Below are 19,174 nucleotides of genomic sequence, written 5' to 3'. Positions count from 1 at the left end.
GGAAAAAGTTATAATCATGCATGTACTTCAGTCTGTGCAGATGAAGGAATAAAGACCTGGAAAACTACTTAAAAGTACGAGATTAATAAAAGGAAGGTTATGAAGTTGATCGCTTCTGTCTCGTGCGCAGCTTTCTCAACTTTTATACCATGAACTGACACACGATGCAATGCAATACTCAAGTGAGAGGAGCCAAAGTTAGCTCAACTCAGCCGAATATTCATCCTCTGCAGATAGCGTAGACCCTGCGATTTGACCGTATGGTGAGTCAGGCAGGTAACCATTAGAGAACATTTTCTAAACAAAGACACGATTTTGGCTTGAAAATACGTTTGTTCTAACTAAAAACAGTTCTCCTCCTGATAACGCACATTTTCTGCGCTCTACTATACCAGATTTCAATAGTATATTTACATATGAGTATACAGACTTCAGACCTCGACATCCATAAAGCATTAATAAAGATAGAAAGTGAATATCCTGGAGTCTTAACATACACCTAGATGTTATATTCTCATCAAGACTGTAACAAACATAATAACCAGCTCCTGAAAAACAGTCTGCCAGTAGAGTTTCTCCTCCACATTTATCAGAGCTGATAAGAAAGTTTTAGGCAGTGTGTAAAAAAAGGCAGTTAACAAATAATAAAAAAAAAGTTATATATCCACAATTTTAAGAGTCTATTTCCATTTTTCATTTCTTTTCCCTATGATTCTGGATGTTCTAAACCATAACTGACCTATTGGAAATCAAACCACAAAATTAGAAGAGATTATTTCATGGAAAAAAATGTCAGTAATTTTACTTCAGCTATAGCCGAACTGTTTGCTGAGTTTTAAGTACACATTTAATATCTTGAAAATAATAATATATATTTAAAAGGATCTGTGTGTATATATAGATACATACAGATTTTGTGTGTGTGTCTATACATACAAGGGTGGAAACAGCATCACTGTATTCTATAGTTAGACCTAAAGCAACAGCATCCGGATACAGAACAATACGTTAAAATAAAAGTATACGACCTCAGGAAATTCCATACTAAAATTATCTCTCCTTTTATTCCACTGTATTAGCACTAAGCGGGAGTCAAGACAACAGCTGTTGTTGAGCATCAGATGCATTGACCTAATACACAGCTTATTTAAAAAAAAAAAAAAAATTAAAACCTACTTCAGACTCAGCGTAGAATATGTTATATAGTGTTCCTATCAACCTTAGGTCTGGCTCCGTGTTGCTGGAGCTGTAGGAATAACTGGACAGCAGTTCCCACCTCTTCCCCGCTGCTGCTGCTTTTCTTTATCCCTTCCACCTTCTCCTCCAGCCACTTGCTATTTAGAACTCCGCACCAACCGACGGGATTTAAACCATAAGCAAAGCTTCAGGACTTCAGCCGCCTTTCAAGCTCGGTCTGGGGACAAAAGCTTCATATACTTAAGAAAAATCCCTCAGCAGTTTCAGCCAAAAAAAAAAAAAAAAAAAAAAAAAAAGAGATATGCAAAACACTGAAAGAAAACACTGAAAGGGATTGAAAAGAGTTGTTGTGGTTACACGAGATAAATGCACACGCATACTCCGATTTCCTTTATTGCCCCCCCCCAAACCAGTATGCTCACTTAAAAGTGGTAACTTCTGCAACTTGAAAACCCTGAAGAAACCTTAAAACTGTGGCTGATGAGGTCGCGTCGTGTGTTGCTTATAGGTGCCTCTCCCCGTCTTTTAGTCACAAGAGTCCAGACAGCGTGACTCGGTCGCTTAACCTGTAAGCAGATAACGTGAGATAAGGCCAACCAATAATCGCCGATGTTTTCCACAGAATTACTGCCTCCTTCGAGGCGGTTTCTGCTCTACGGCTGTTTTTCCACAGGACGTTACAACGCGAAAAGACAACAGCCCCTCGCAGCTGAGGTAGCGGCACTGCTGTGATCCGAAGTTGTTGATCGACAAACGTCCCGGGCGCTGGATTGCCACCGAAACCCACCCACCTCTGCTCCTTCTGCCCTCCGCCAGTCCTCCTCGCCGCTGCACACACAGGGACACGTCACGCCAAGAGGTAAACCAGACGGAAAACGTGGTCTGATGGAGTCCTCCCCCACCCTCCCACCTTCTCCCACGCGAGTTGTCCTTCAGGGCACGTTCCCCACTCGCTTCCCCCAGTGCACATCCCCCACATCCTCCTACGGGCGCCGGGGGAGGGACAGCGCAGGGGACAAACAAGCAGGTGGGTGACAGGAAGGCTGTCTGGGCACCAAACTACACGGGTTTAAGCAGTTAACTTCAGCTGGAGCTGCTCCAACTTCCCCCACTTGTAAGACCTCGTTTCCAGCTGTTTATTCAAAGGTTTTGACAGACTTTAACCTGAACCTTGGGGTTTTGGTTTTTTTTTCCACTGAGGAACTGTCCCCACGCCTGTTTCTTGTCCACATTAAAACAGCGCAGCCTCCTCAACGGAGGTTTGTAGCATCCTAAACTGACAGGGAAGTATGATGTGGAGCGATGAGAAGAGAAAGAAAGAACAGAAGGTGCCTGAGGAACATACTTTATCATCTTCAGCAAGATCTGCCCAACAAATAAGCATTACGGCAGATGGATTTCCAGTAAAGCCTCTGGCAGATCGCTCCGCTAAAACGCAAAAGAGGTTTAAGGAAGGCCCAGCACACGTTCCCTGGAGCTGCCGGAGGCAGAGCTGTGGTCTGCGGCAGGTCACGAAGGGACAGCAGTGAGGTTTCTCCCCTCGTGCGCTCTCAGCGACACCAGAGCAGAGAGCTGAACAGGAGAAACTCGTGTAAAGGAACAGAAGGCAGGAAAAGGCTCGGTCTGCCCTGAGAAGAAAATGGAAAGGAAAGCTGTGATCTGAAGCTAGCGAGGGAGGTAAGGAGAGAGAGGACACTGAAGAGGGACCTGGGTTGGCACTGAATTCACCATGAAGAGACAAAGAGCCAAAGGAATCGAAGAGCTGTGACAGCCTGGTGCAGCTTCACCGCCATTTATTCTCACCAGAAAGGGCAATTAAAGGTCAGGATGATGGGTATGGAGAAGGGAAGGGAAAGATGAAATCATTTCAGTTTGATAAAGAGAAGCAAGTAGCAGAGAAAGCAGCAAGGAACTGGAGATAGACTTAAAGCACAGGAGGCTTATCAGAAAGATGGGGACAGACATTTTAGCAGGGCCTGTTGTGGTAGGACAAGGGGTAATGGCTCCAAACTAAAAGAGGGGACATTCAGACTAGATAGAAGGATGAAATGTTTTACAATGGGGGTGGTGAGCCCCTGGCCCAGGCTGCCCAGAGAAGTGGTAGGTGCCCCATCCCTGGAGGTATTCAAGACCAGGTTGGACGGGGCTTGGAGCAACCTGATGTAGTTGAAGCTGTCCCTGCCCGTGGCAGGGGAGGTTGGACTAGATGACCTTTAAAGATCACCTCCCACCCAAACCATTCTGTGATTCTATTCTATGATTCTATTTTGCTGTCAAATAAAAAGCTCTGTTTTACTCAAGAAAGAAAAGTTGGTTTGCTTAAAGACCTACATAAACACCTTCATTACTTGCAAAGGTTAAATGAAAAAGACACACTTTTATTGGAACAAACTGTTCACAGTGGCAGTCAGAGGTCACGAGGATGTATTTTCGAGGAGGTATCACACCCACAAGAGAATCACCGCAACCAGGTACGTGACTACTCCTAACCCATTTCGCTACACAGTAAGGCAAGACCAGTCACTAGAAGTGATTTACCTAAAATGTTTTACTTAACATTTAAAAGTACTCACAAGTCAACTGTTGCACAGTCCCTATAACCCAGCACAAGTCCGTGCCGCTACCAGGAGTCACCTCATCTTCCCTTGCCCATACCAGCTTTCCCAACACCAGCAGAGCGAGGAGTAAGAACTAGGGGAGCAGGGACAGGCTTCTGGCTGGAGCATCCCTTCTGTCGAATTTACGCTGCAAGTACAGCCTTATTTATCAGTGCGGTGACTTGGTACTCATATGCACTGCCTTCTCCAACTACTATGGCCGGGCTCCCAAAGGTACGACCAATTACGCCTTTAGAGAGGGATTGCTTACGGCAGCATAATTATACTGGAAAATTAATTTATTGCAGATAACTCTTAAGGAGGACCCCTGCAATTTCAGTAACAACAAAAAAAAAAAATTACAAATAAAAAAAATAAATCATTTATCCTTCCCAGGCACAGCTCAGGCAGAATTTGGAAGGAAATAAAGCACCCTCAAAGAGGGTGGTAGAATCTTCTCACACGATTGTGATCATCACTGAGTAGAGCCAGAGAGTTTGGGGGGGGGGGTTCTTTTTTGTTTTCTTTCAATTTCCTAGAAGACCTGGAAGCCAATATTGCAACCCAGCTAAAGCATTTCTGTTTCAGAGTATCAGGACGCTGGTTGCAGAATAATTCTGATTTTATGGGAAAATAACTGGCAAGCAGTGGATAAGAGTAGCTCTCCCTGAATTTCAGCCACTTTAATGATTACCAAAATGAATGTTTATTAATTCCGTTTTTCTTTCAAGGTTGCTACTCAGCTATCAGTGCAAGTGTTACAAGATAAGCAATTGATTCCACATCTTAGTAAGAGTTTGCACTTACTTTACATTCCTCAACACTGCACTAACTCATAAAGCGAAAGGGAAATTCCCGTTCTAGTGAAACCAGTTAACTAATGAACACGCTCTGCTCTGGCTCAGAATCAGCTTTCTTTTTAATAGCTTTCTCGTAAGGCAGTTGAAAAGTTAAAAAATACACAGTGATGAGAAAAATATAAGTCTTTACAAGAGCACGTGTCAAACAGTCTGGAAGTTCAGGGCTGTGGGACAATGCGCGTAACACAGTGCTTGAGGAATTCATTGTGCATGTTATTTATGGAAGGAAAGAAAACATAATCAAAGGTAAATACAGTTTTCACAGTTGTAATTAAGAACATGTAGAATAAAAGCAGAATTCAATAGAGGTTAGCACAAATATGGAACAAATATTTAGAAGAAAAAAACAGATGATTATCCAGAAGAACTTCAATTTTATTCATGATGTCACTTGTTAGATAATACCTCTAAGATAATAATAAGGATTTAAACATATATGCCTTGGTGGAACCCTTAGCAAGATGCAGAGACTCCTCAGACAGAGCAGCACATGGTACATCTCTAGTGAGGCAGAGAAAAGATGTTCCAACACCACGAAGAAGAAGGAACAATGAATGCAAGGAGAAAAAAAGAATCCAAACCCTCAATGACTTAATTTTCTTCCTGAGAAGACAGAAGTTTCTAAGGGGGAGATGCTGGATGTCTGCTAAAGCTCACATTGTATTATCCTTATCTGAAGAGTTTCCCTTAATTCCCTTATCTTCTCCCTCCTCCTGGAAGAGGAGGAAGGGGAATTAAGGGGAAATTTGTGACCCAGCTGTTTAGGACCCCCAAGCTGGGGTTGGACTAGATGATCTCCAGAGGTCCCTTCCAACCCTAACCATTCTGTGATTCTGTGACCCAACTCCACCACCTTCCTCTAAATATTCCCATACTTTTCCATGGAGTAGGGCATCTACAGCAAGACAGGATCTCCTGGTTTACCCCTTTACTCGGCACTGCACTTTTGTTCACCAAGTGGCATTTGGAAGATGGAATTTCCTGCAAACAAATTCATAATAAGGGTTCCAGGCACCATGAGCATCTCAAAAGAGATTCTGACACTGACCTATATGGAAAATACAGCCTAACGCTGGCAAAACCACAGGCAGACAGCAAGCGAAGAGCCACCATGCACGTAATCAAGGTCTAAAGATGGAAATAAAATCAGCCTCTTAACGAATGGGGTGGGAGAAATCTGACATTGGACCCAGTCCCTGTGACTGGCCAAAATATAAAAAAGAATTAAATGACACATTTATGTTTCTTGTTTAGTTTGGTCTTTGAAAATTTTGGGACTTATATCCCAAATCCCCAAACAAATCACAGCAAGTTTTATTTTATAAGTGCTGAAAATAACTCCTGTGCCTGTGTAACACACAAGATTCAAAGAGAAGAGAAGTAGAGAATATTAACCCTAGAATAATTCTTTATAGATATTGCAGGTCGCCAAAATCAAAGAAGCTCCACTGCACCCAAGCTGGCACCACACCTCAGGATCTACTGACTGCTCCTGGTGTCTTCAGTATGAAACTAGACAAATCCATGGACAAGGTGTCCAACAGATAGAGAAGGGAAGAGGCAGGGGCATGTCTTCAATACCTTCAGTCCAACAAAGGTGGGTGTCAGGAGGGTATGAGGGGAGGGAACTGCTGAAACCAGCCAAGCCCGAACATTCTCCTCAAACAGCATGAGACTGACCGAGGCCAAACACTTGTCTAAGCAGACCAGTCTGCCCCAGTGGGGTATTTCTTACAGTGTTATACTTTAGCCTAGGCTTGACGTGTATCTAAAAATTTGCAAGCGTGAGTAGGTTCCTGATGGAATTTACTTCATCATACGCACCTAGTTAGTGCACGTAACCAACCTGTCACAAATCTTGCCCGACAGTAACATCTTACTGGTATACCATCTTATTGTTATACCTTATACAGGTATGAACAAACTTTGCTGACGTATTTCACAGACTACTTTGAGAGCACGTCTCATCTCTTAAAAAAAAATATATCATTAAGGACATTAAATATAGAGCATATGGTTTCTAACTCAGGAGATAGCTAGTCCCGTTAAACCTCTCACTGTACGCACGTGGCAGGCAGAAAAACACATTCAAACCGTAACGAATGCATAGGTTAAATAATCACACATCATCTTGAAAGGGGCTCCTAAGAGCAGCTTTATATATGAATTTTGAAGAAGTAGTAATAACTATGAAATGCCTTCCCCCAGTTCAGCATAAATACGACGCATTTTAATCATACTCTCATCTGACACGTTACAAAATACTCGCCAATCAAGACCCACTTTTAAAATAAATATGTAAGTGGAATTACTAGCAAAGAGGACAAAACATCATCGTGTCCCTTCACACATCCATGATGTCCCACACCCGGAATCCTGCGTGCGCTCCTGGCTCTCCCCTCTCCTTGTTCTGCAGTCTTAAAGAGAATTAAGAAAGGTATGAAGTGGGACGATCAAAGGTAAGGGACCTCTTCATTCCAAAAAACAGGTTACACAAGAGAAGGATCTTTAGCCCAAAAAAGAACGATGGAGAGGAGGACTCAATGAAGCCACAGGCGGCATGGACAGAATTGTTCCCTGCCTCGTCCAGGACAAGGACTGGGGAAGTGTCATGCGTAATTAACAGGTGTCAGGCTCAAGATGAACAAAAGGAATGGTTCTTTCATTTTGGGGGCTTGTTGGTTTTTGGTTTTTAACATTTATTACTGTATATCTTAAACATCCACTCAAAGCCAAACTTCTCGATACGGAAAGGTGCTGATGTCAAAAGCTTCTGTGAGCTCAATGAGCACCTGGATAACACGTAGGAGAAAAGTCAACTGAAAGCTGACTTAAAGAAATAAATCTGAAATAAAAGAAAAGAATCCCTCCCACCCCCCCTCACCACTGAAGGCAAGGAAGGCCACAAGCTGCCCTGCTGCCAGCAGCCTGTAAGCACCTAGTGACACTTCCCATTTCTTATGCTCAGGAGGAGGTTGTCAAGTAGGTCCTGTAACTTGGTGGGGCCTTGGATGGTAAGGGCATAAATAAAAAGGGGAGAAGCCCGGCCAAAAAAACTCACTAAGAGGTCCTGGAAGAGCCAGAAGAGCAGCTGTAGCCATGTGCACGTTGCCATGGCTGCCCTCTCACTACAAAAACCATGATGAGCCTGGGGACCCTGTGAACATCCCACGTCTGCTGTTGGGTTTTCCAACTGAAGTCCCCAGCTGGCCAAGGAACAAGCTACAGGTACACGCTCACACACCAGAATCCCAGACTGGTCAGGGTTGGAAGGAACCTCTGGAGCTCCCCCAGTGCCACCCCCCGCCAGAGCAGGGGCACCTCCAGCAGTGGCACAGGGCACGTCCAGGCGGGTTTGGAATGGCTCCAGAGGGGGAGACTCCCCCCCCTCTCTGGGCAGCTGTGCCAGTGCTCTGCCGCCCGCACGGGAGAGAAGTCCCTCCTCAGGTTGAGATGGAACTTCCTACGTTCAAGTTTGTGCCCGTTCCCTCTTGTCCTGTCACTGGGCACCACTGAACAAAGACTGTTCTCATCCCCCCGACACCCTCCCTTTAAGGATTTATAAGTACTGATAAGATCCCTCCTCAGTCTTCTTTTCTCCAGACTAAAATGCCCTGAGTCCTTCAGCCTCTCCTCATAAGAGAGATGCTCCAGTCCCCTCATCATCTTCGTAGCCCTTTGCTGGACCCTCTCCAGCAGATCCCTGTCTTTCTTGACCCGGGGAGCCCAGAACTGGACACAGCACTCCAGATGTGACCTCCCCAGGGCAGAGTAGAGGGGGAGGATGACCTCCCTCAACCTCCTGGCCACACTCTTCTTGATGCCCCCAGGAGACCATTGGCCTTCTTGGCCACCAGGGCACATTGCTGGCTCACGGTCATCCTGTTGTCCACCAGGACTCCCAGGTCCCTTTCCACAGAGCTGCTCTCCAGGGTTTCGGGGCTTCTCCTGAATATGGTCTGTGAGACCCAAGGGTGAAGAAACAGAGCAAGCAGAGCAGAAATCTCCCAAGCCATTTTCATGGGATGGTTTCAGGACAAATCAGCTGGATGGCACACAACAAGTTCACCACAGGGGAATCAAGCAGGGCAGCTCACGGGACAGAGGATAAAAAAGAAACTTTTGGGGACTAAGGACTGAGTGGGCACTGTCTTCCTGCAGGAAGAGACATGCCCACGGCCAACAGGCAGCCTTCACCTGGAAAGACCTGGGGAGAGGAGGGTGTGGGAGGGAAGGTGTGACAGGTTGCTCCTCACCATGTGCCGTGCGTGTGGTTCCCAACAAGAACATCACTCTCCAAGTCATCCTCTGCACACCAGTGGGGCACACCGCGCGTGTTTAGCAGTGGTCGTCCAACAAGGTTGTCCATGTTGGATACTGCTGAGAATGGCATATAGGGCTAACCAGGGATTTCGTCTGACCAGGTACAGCCGTTCTTCCGCTCTCATGTGACTTCAACACTCAAAATAAATACCAGAAGCGAACTAAACATGGAATAAAGCATCTACTTGCAGGCTCAAGGGGAAAATACACATCATCCATCTATCATAAGAGATGAGGATTTGAAAATTTCATTAATTTTCTGAAACCGTTAGGTAAGATATTCAAAGAGTTCCGTTACTACAAAGAGCCTTTTTATGGTATTAATCCAGATTAGTAATGACTGTTCAGTTTAGAGTTTGCCTAATTCTTTAGTTCTACCTGATGCAATAGAACAGCATAATTCTTCCTTCCTTTGAAGCGTGATCCTGCCCTCTGAAAATCCTTCACTGCTCCTTCCCCTACTTCCTCCTCCAACATCACGGTTCACTGTGCCTTTACTGCCTTATCAGCCCGTCCACAGATACTTTGGAAAGGAAAGTACTCAGAACTCCTCAAACAGCTCTGTACTCCATTTGGTTTTAGCGATTTGACCACCTGCTGGCCCAGCCTGGAGGGAAAAAAAAAAAAAAAAAAGCAGCAGGGTTCTCATTGATCTTAAAGATCCTCGTCATTTTCCCAGTTGATGATCAGAGAAATAGGCAGGTCTTCCGGGATAAGAAAAATAAAAGCATTTTTTCACACATCACTTTCCACACCTTTTCGTTGTACAGGCCACGTTTACTCTGACTTGAGCACCACAGTCTTGGAGGGAACCATAACTGCAGAGACGGCCCTAAATCAATCAATTTACCACTCGAAGGCAGCCCGATCTCAGTCTGAGTCCAGACGGTTCATCAAACCCACCTCCCTCAGCACAGACACAGTGAATCCCCTCCTAAGCGGGTTCCAAACCATCTCATGTGCCCACCACCATTAACCTGGCATTCCTGGCAGGAGATAGAAATTGCACTGCTTGGCTACGGGGCTCTGCTGAGCCATGAGAGGAGCCCAGACCTTTCTGAACTGCATGTTCACCACAGTACATTCTTATGCACTTGTGGTCAACGGCTCGATGTCCAAGTGGTGACCACTGACGAGTGGTGCTCCTCAGGGTTTGGCACTGGAACCGGTGCTGTTTAGCATCTTTGTTGGCGACATGGACAGCGGGATCGAGTGCAGCCTCGGCAAGTTTGCCAAGACCAAGTTGGGTGGTACGGTCAACACGCTGGAGGAAAGGGATGCCATCCAGAGGGACCTGGACAGCCTTGAGAACTGGGCCTGTGCAAACCTCATGAGGTTCACTCTGAGGGCGGTGAGCCCCTGACACAGGTTGCCCCGAGAAGCTGTGGCTGCCCCATCCCTGGAGGTGTTCAAGGCCAGGCTGGACAGGGCTTGGAGCGACCTGGCTGGGGGGAGGTGTCCCTGCCCAGGGCAGGGGGGTTGTAACTCGATGTTCTTCAAGGTCCTTTCCAACCCAAACGGTTCTATGATTCTTTGTCTTGGGGTGCACCTGGGAACACCAGGCAGAAGGCACAAACTCACCACCGCTAACACTCCACCAAGCCAGCAAGGAGACCCTCGGGCAATTTGATTTTGAGCCCAACCTCTTGGCTTCTGCCGCCTGGCAGTTTTGATGAAACGTCCATGAAAGACCATGAAACTTTATAAAGCAGTCAGGCCAATACCTACCTGCCATATTTGGTCATATCAGTGGCATATTTAGTGGATGTTAACGTTCTCCTGAAAGCTGTGCCCTGTGGGCTGCACAAGCGTGTTCTTCGTATTTTTAAATGAACCAACATTTTGCTCTTCTCTAGCCAGCCAGAAACACTCGACTGGAAAGGCACAATAATTGTCCATCACTATCTTCTCTCCTAGAAAAAACACTTCTCCATGTTTACTGAAGCTACCGTGATTCAGCAGTGCAAGCCTGCTGATTATTAACAGGATTGTCTCGTTTCCTCTAAATCACAGAATATTTCAATAATAATGATATAAAGGAAAAATAAAATATCTTTACATCAAAGAGATATTGAAATCTTAACATGAGTGCCTTGACAGCCATGAATAAAAAGAAAGGAAGTAAATGGTCATGTTTCTCCCAGCAGCACTCTGCCTGTTACGCAAGATTTTCTGGGGAGCGGGTGGGGTGAAGAGGAAGTCGTACGCTCTGCTTTAATTGGGAAACATCTGTCCCTAGGCGAGGGACAAACGTCAATCAGGCGCTACCTCGCAAGTTTAGTTCTTAAGTTTCCTTAGACAGTTAATCACACTGCTAATCCGACCATTTACAGAGATGCTATAAAAACGATTCATACAGTCTCCAACAAGAGTCTTGGTACTATAGCACTTACAGGCAACCTGTGTTTCTGTCAAGTCTATCTGCAGCCAGTTACTGTCATAGAAATAGAATGACTGAAGTTACATAAATGTCTTTTTCTGTGTTATTTCTAAGAAGAAATAGCAGGAGTGGTGCTCTCTAAGTAATAGCGGGTGTGCCAACAAGCAGAGATTTTCTCCTCATCGGTACACCAAAGAAAGAAGGATCCTTTTAGGGGTACAAAATAACAAGCACTGGCTTACTGTGGTGAATTTTCAGAACTCCAAAGGCAACATTTTCAAAGAAACTAGGTTGATTTAAAAAAACAAAAAAAACAAACAAAAAAAAAAACACTCAAAATGACATCCAAGACTTGTGACAAGAAATGCTCTCCCTTTTTTCCCTAAAGAACAAATAAACCCCAAGCATTGCTGAGATCCCCTCTCAGCCTTCTCTTCTCCCTGGAGCTCTTCTCAACGGCCCTGGGGCTCTTCTCAATGGCCCCGGGGCTCTCAGCCTTTCCTCAGCAGAGAGGTGCTCCAATTCCCTCATCGTCTTTGCAACCCTCTGCTGGACCCTCTCCAGCAGTTTCCTGTCCTTCTTGAACTGGGGAGCCCAGAACTGGACACAGCGCTCCAGATGTGGCCTCACCAGGGCAGAGTAGAAGAGGGGGATGACCTCCCTCGACTTGCTAGCCATATTCTTTTTAATGCGCCCCAGGCCTTCTTGGCCACAAGGGCACACTGCTGGCTCATGGGCCACTTGACTGGTCTTCTCATGATTGTGTATATGGGTCCCATACTTGCAGGGCAACGAGCATTCGCCACCTATTTAGAAAGAGGTGAACGGCTCGTACTTGAATCACGTTTTTATTTACATTTCATATTACGTTCCATTGCCTACACAAACATGAGTAAGCAGACAGCAGCTGAGATGTGACTCGTCACTTGGCTCTAAATACCGTGACTGATCCAGCAAGTACGTTCTGGACAGCTGGAGCAGTCCACCACAAATACCTTTGGTCTGCTGAATTCTGCAATCAAAGAAAGCTGAAGATCAGCTCGGGTAGTTTTGCTTCTTCTGAATGATCCGTAGTAGGATATCTACTGACAATCTTTACAAGTCTCAGAAATTTTCACACATGCATATGTGGGGTTGGGGGGTTGCTACGGATCTTCTTGGGGAAAAAAAAACCAAGGAAACAGCCAAAAGCTATAGCTGTTCTCAGAAGAAATCCCTTCTGCTGAATTCCTCTCGTCTGTCAACGGAGCACAATTCTTGGGGAAGAAAAGTCAGAGAGTTAAACCACTTTACGGTGTAAAGGATTTTGTTCTAGATGACATCCGATTCCTGAAATGACTTATTTCACAACACTGCTCCAAGCAGATAGGAGTAACACAGGGCTTCCACACCTGGGCTACCAGAGACAAACACCCGTGTCCCTGCTCCCCAGCAGCCGTCCCGTGCCTCCAAGAATCGCCCCATTCTTTGCCTGTATTTTCCCTTGTCCAGGACAAAAAGTCCTGCTCTCGTCAGTGAGGAACGGGGCGCAAAACACCTCCAACAGGTTTTAAGCAGCATCCTCGAGGTCAGGCTGTTTGAAAATTGTCACCGAGTAGCTGAAGCCATTACGTGAACATTATGGAGCACTGCAGGGTTCAGGGTGACAGCAGTGTCAGGTAATTAATGTCATTAACTTCCCCAAGCAATCAGTTTTCATTGAAGTTAACCACAATCAGCATCCCAAAAGTTTCCTGCAGAAGATGTATTGCATCTAGGAAGATAACATATTCACCCTCAAACAGAATTCACCCATATTCAGCAAAGACAATATGGACAAAACATACCAACTACTGCTTTTTTTTTTTTTTTTTTTTACCCCCTTCAGTTATCAGGAGGTGTTTGTCCTGTGCTTTCTCCACCTCCCCCAAAGAACATCGTTCCTCTTGGTTAGTTTGCTAAACAGGAGCATCTTACCAAAACATTCATTCACTCCACTGGCAGTTGCAGTCTCTAAATATTCGTAAGGAGTTACAGCCATCTCAGACAAGTCAGGAAACGTGAAAAGAAAAAAAACAAATTACTAGAGAGCTAGAGGGATTGATTTATAATGATTGCAATGGAAGAGTGGAAGAATAAACGACGTACAGTTTAGCTATTCCTTAACTCAATTCTGAAATGCAACAAAGCAGGGGAAAAATACAGTAACACATAAATATTATGCCATCAGAAAAACTTCTGGTGACAGATGAACACAAACCAAGGAAAACAAGTTGACAAATTCATATACAATAGGAATTCAAACAAGCGCTCCTCCCAAGCCATCCATGTTTTAAATTAAAATTCTGTTGCAATTTATGCAGCCATTAGTGCCTTTGAAGCAGATACACATATACACGGAGGGGAACTCGGTACTACAGATCACTCAGGTTAGAAGCAAAGAGGAATTGGGGGGGGGGGGAGAGGAAGGTATCGAGCGTTTATAATAGATAATGAAACCAATCATACCCTATCCTACTCCCTAAACAAAATTCAACACCTTGCCAAACATAAAACTCCTAAGAAGCAACTTAGACTTTGAAAGAGCTTACACCTTTCAAGTAACAATCTTGCTTGGAATTTCTTATAATTCACTCTGCAAACAGCTGTGGCACATTTTTTACATTAAACAGGGATACTGAATTTGATAGGGCACCAGTCTGCCTTCAGCTGGCTTCCCTTTGTTCTGAGCATTTTGTTTTAATGAATCACTGACCACATTCGAGAAAGCAGCGGCTGAACACGAGGTTCTAAGACAGACGTCCTATCCCGGACACGGGGTAGCAATGGGAGAGGATTATTACCACCGCTCTCACCCACAACAGCCTGAAGAGCAACTCCTGGTTTATTTTTACCGAAATAAGCGGACGCACACCCTTGAAGAACATGCAAGAGTCTAAACTCGCGCTGAACCTAAGCGAGCATAAAAATACTATTTTTTTAGGGATGTTTCCATAAGCCTCCACACACTGCGGTTAGCGAAAGTGATGCCCAAAGCTTTGCGAGACCCTTCGGAAGCGCGGCAGCAGCGATCCCCCGAAATCCCTCACACAAGTGCGCTTACCCGAGGCACCCAGGAGCGCACGTACCGACACCACGAACCAGAAAGCGCCGTCAGCTCTCGGAGCTTAATATTGCGCTCGACTCGCACAAAAGCCGAAGGTTTAACAACTGTGTTTGCAGAAGCGTCGCTTGGTCTTCGTAACAGGTCCTGTTATGTTACCTATGTTCATCCTGTTGTATCCGATATAAGTTGTGCTTCTAAAAAAAAAGAGAGGAACTTTGTGTGTCTGTCTGAAAAAAAAAAGAGAGAGTGGCTACCCACGCACGAAAAGGAAAGTCGCGGCAGACAAAACAGCAAGAGCAGAAAAAAAAATAACATCCTCCCTGCTGCCCGCTCAATTTAGCGCCGGTTGAGTACTGGGAGGGAGGTTTACGCTTGTTTCCAGGGGGGGGAAAACCCAGCCCCATCTCTCACCGGGGCACGGCGCGGCCCACCGCCGAGCAAGGCACGCTTCATAAACCTGGAGCTGCCCATAAAGCTGACAGGATGAGGGGGAATGGCTTCAAACTGGAAGAGGGGAGATTTAGATGAGAGATTGGGAGGAAATTTTTCCCTGTAGGGGCGGTGAGCCCCCGGCGCAGGGTGCCCCGAGAAGCTGTGGCTGCCCCATCCCTGGAGGGGTTCAAGGCCGGGTTGGACGGGGCTGGGAGCGACCTGGGCTGGGGGGAGGTGGCCCTGCCCAGGGCGGGGTAGTGGCACTGGGTGATCTTCAGGGTCCCTTCCAACCTAAACCATTCCATGATTCTGTTGTCACCCTGGTACCATTAATGCAGTCTCGGTACATGCTACTGTCACACCTTTATTTTAATAAACTAAGAAGTTTAATCCGTGCCTATAACGCCCCTCTGGTTCATTTTAGAACTTTCAACAAAGAAACAATAAAGAATTCTTCTATTCCTTTATTAAAATACTTTGACCTCTGGGGTAGAGAGTGTATACTCATTGCATGTTCCCAATTCAAAACTACGTGAAGAACAGGAGCTAAGCCCTAAAGGCACTGTAAGAGTTATTAAAATATTCACAGACGGTAGAAGGAGCTGAAGTTTCGAGTCACCGGTGTTGCCCAACTTCTCACCCCCTCCTTGCCACAGCCGCTCCGAGCATCCCCGCTCCCCCCCAGCCGGCGGCCGCTCCGGGGGCAGGAGGGGGCGATTCCCCACTCCCACCTTAAGCGCAGAGAAAACCGAATACCCGTTTACCTTCCCCAGACGGGGAGAGGGAGCCCAGTGCGGCTGCTGGGGGGGGGTCACCTCATCAGGGTGCAGGAAACCCCAAAAAAGGTGATTTCGGATTTCATTCCCACCCCACCGAGCAGAGAGTTCAGCTGAAACCTATTAATCCGGGCCCTGTAAGCTCGTTAAATAATGAACTTTACCCCTAGGCTGGAAAAGAAGGGGGGGAGGGGGGGGCAGCGTTGCACAAGCTTATCAGTGCCCGCTTGCTGCCAAACATGCCCTCGCAAGAGCTGCACGTGAGGAACTGCCACTATTTATACCCGTCGCGCTGCCAGGGCGCCGCACATCTCCGGGGCAGGATTAGGGCACAGCGCTCACCTGCACCGAACCACAACGCCCGCGGTTTTTCTGCCCGGCTTCTCCTCCTACGGTAGAGGACCCTCAACTTCATCCACGCTTTTTTAAATATTTCTAAAGCCCAAGTTCTTAAAACGGGCGTAAAGGAAAAGAAGAATATTGCGTAAATTGACCCAAAAGGCAGTATGACCCGCACTTTGGCATCGGTTTAATATTCATCAGCACGGCATAGGGACGGCAAGTAAAACCAGAGGGAGCACGGCATCTCCGAACACAAGCTACGGTGGCCGCGCCATTTTTCAGCCCAGTTAAGAAAGTTCGAGCAGATGACTTTTTACTGACAGTATAGTCATACTTCCCTTGAAACAATTACTTACAGTTTACTTATTTAATCCTTTCATAATTACTCCAGACACCCATCTCGACGTTCTCTCAGGGCAGGAACACACGCTCGCTCAAGGGGCTCCAGCAAAAGCAACAGACTCGCAACTACAGACTCCCAACGTGACTAAGCCCGTTGGGATCCAGAGCTGTCCTCTCCCTCTCTCTCCCCACCACTCACCAGTCATCAGGCACGGGAACGTTTTTCTGTTAACGTAATCGCTTAACGCGTGCCGTTCCCGCTCGCTCCCCGCTCTCTCGACCTCTCTCCCTTTGGTTCCCTGACAGTTCCCCTTTTTCCAGCAGGCAGTACTCGCACCTCTACACAGCACGGCGGCCGCTGCCAAAGACTCGGAGGTTCCTTCCACAAACGGAGCGACTGTCCCCAACACGTGCGTGGGGACGTACAGCCTCGCTCCGCAGAACCTCCTCGCTATCAGCTGTTCTGCCTCAGCCGTTGGAGCGGACGAAGCGGGCACCGTGCTCCAGTTCGGATTCTTTCTACCTTTTTCGGCATTCCGAGGCTCAAACACCCGTTTCACCCAGTAAATAACTGCCTTACAGTCACGGGCTGGAAAGAGTTGAGGTATTTTTAGCCTTCGCTAAGTTTTGCAATTATTTTCTTTTTTTTTTTTTTTTATAAATCGTCTAAGTGATAAGAGTGACCAGCTGCACCGATTCTGCTTTCCTATTTTTAAATACTCACATTTGAAAAATATCTGATAAACATTTAAACAGTGTGATCCCTGGTAGCACGCCAGCGTTCAGAAGGCTGCAACGTGAGCATTCATCTGTTATTCAAACGTTTTAAAAGAGACTACAGAATGCTCAATATTTGAAGAGAGACTACAGCATACCCAGTAACCTTTTCCATGCAGAATATTATTTGAAAAGCATGAACTCTGTGAACAACATACGGTCTACAACAGTTCGAATACCCGAAATGAGTACAGCTAGTGCACGCTATCAAAACTTGCCTTCCAATGCAGTTGCAGTAACATCTCCCAAACTTTGAGTCAGTAAAACCAACAGAAGAGGGAAAAGAATAATTATCAGACCATCAGCTTAACGTTTAATGCAGCCGCATCCCTCCCCGCCCCTCACTGAAATGAATAATCAATGAGCTGGGTCACGACTGCTTTCGAGCAGTGTGTCAGAAATCTCCGAAACAAGGAGAGGAGGGCAAGAGCTGTTATAAGCTCAGACATCAAAGGTCTTCCTAATAACGCCCCACGCTCATACAACCACGCACGACTCATCCTTTCTGTGCGCCAGCACACCGGGAACCGCAATGCCACCAGTACCAAAGGTACCTGGATTCTACGTTACGAAACTTCCCAGGCAACCAAAAATTAGCACAGGTCTGTAAGTATTTCTGACCGGATTCTCAGAATTTAAGCCCAACCTTCAGCCTGTGCCTGGGCAGAAGGAAAGTGTCCAGCCTCCAGTGTCACCCGCCAGCTCCCGTCACCAGCCACGCCAAGGGACATTTCAACGCATGGCAGGTCTCGGGGTGGGCTGTCACCGTGTCCCCCCGCTCCGTCCTGCGCACAGCCGCTCCCCGGAGCCTCCCCGGCCCCTGCCCACTGCAGCACCCCGGAGCGGGCCGGGCCCGGTACATCTCCCCCCCCCCCGCCAAATCCCCCCATCCCACCTCCAGCGCCGGCATCGGCCGCAACCGGCGGGTCGCTGCCCTCTCCCAGCTCCGCTCCAACCGGCGGGACCGGGAGCGGGGATGGGGAGCAGGGACGGGGATGGGGAGAGAGGATGGGGATGGGAATGGGGATCAGAAGCGGGATGGGGAGTGAGATGAGGAATGGGGATGAAGATGGGGAGCGGGGATGGGGGGATGAGGAGAGGAGATGGGGGGATGAGGAGAGGGGATGGGGGGATGAGGAGAGGGGATGGGGGGATGAGGAGAGGGGATGGGGGGATGAGGAGAGGGGATGGGGGGATGAGGAGAGGCCCCGCCGGGCAGCCCCCGCCCGGCGGCGGGATCAGAGCGGAGCGGAGCGGAGCGAGGGGCAGCGCCGGCGGCACCAAGGGTGGTCTTACCTTCGCCTCCCCCGCGTCGGGTTCCTCCTCGTAGTAGCCCTGGCCGGACTGGTCGGCGGCGGCGGCGGGGGGCTGCCGGGGTCCCAGCAGCACGGCGCCGGCAGCCAGGCAGCAACCCAGCGAGAGCAGCTCCAGCAAGTGCATCCTGCAGGGCTGGCAGGGCGCAGCGGGGCGGCGGGAGGAATGCAGGCGGAATTAGGAGGCTCCTTCTCGTCCTCTTACCCCCCCCCACACACCACCCCACCCCCCCCTCTTCCTTCCCTCCCCTGGCAATATCCAAGGCAGTAAAATCCGCGGGATGGAGATGATGCGGCGGCGGCGGCTCCCGGACGCCTGCAGGGAAGTTCCCAACTTCGCCAATTCTCACCCAAAAGTTATCCGGAGTTTGCCAGGTAAAAAAAAAAAAAAAAAAAAAAAAAAAACCAAAAAAAAAAAAAACAACACCACCAGGAAACCGGACATCCGAGGCCGCGCTCACTCGGGAGAAAGGGAGGTGGGAAGCGCAGAGAGGAGGAGGAGAAGGAGGAGGAGGAGGAGGAGGAGGAGGAGGAGGGAGGGAAGGGGAGGAGGGAGAGACGGCGAGCGGGCGGCCGCCGGGGAGCTCCCTTCGCCCTCCCGCGGGGGACGGGCCGAGGGGCGCCGCTCCGGAGCTCTCCCCGTCCGTCTGTCTGTCCGTCCGTCCGTCCGCCGCGGAGCTCCCCGCTCCCTCTCCCCGCCTGTCAGCGGGAGCGGCGGCGGCGGGGGGCCGCGCATGGCGAAAAGCGCCA

The 19,174-nt window shown here is 47.7% G+C and overlaps 1 protein-coding gene across 1 annotated transcript in view; it reads right to left on the bottom strand.

Moving 5' to 3' along the window:
• LOC309671633 (vascular endothelial growth factor C-like) overlaps positions 1–18,551 on the bottom strand; it is a gene marked incomplete at its 5' end in the record, with an annotated part of 84,028 nt that extends 65,477 nt beyond the window's left edge. Inside the window, one exon of the mRNA XM_082482911.1 lies at positions 18,408–18,551. Coding sequence (XP_082339037.1) covers positions 18,408–18,551 — 144 coding nt within the window. The remainder of the gene's footprint in view (positions 1–18,407) is intronic.
• Between the last annotated feature and the right edge of the window lie 623 nt (positions 18,552–19,174).

Source organism: Vanellus vanellus (genome assembly GCF_965231255.1).
Source record: "Vanellus vanellus genome assembly, chromosome: 4".
In the NCBI taxonomy this organism is placed as follows: domain Eukaryota; kingdom Metazoa; phylum Chordata; class Aves; order Charadriiformes; family Charadriidae; genus Vanellus; species Vanellus vanellus.
The sequence above is the reverse complement of the archived record's forward strand: the minus strand, read 5'-3'. Positions and strand labels throughout refer to the sequence as shown.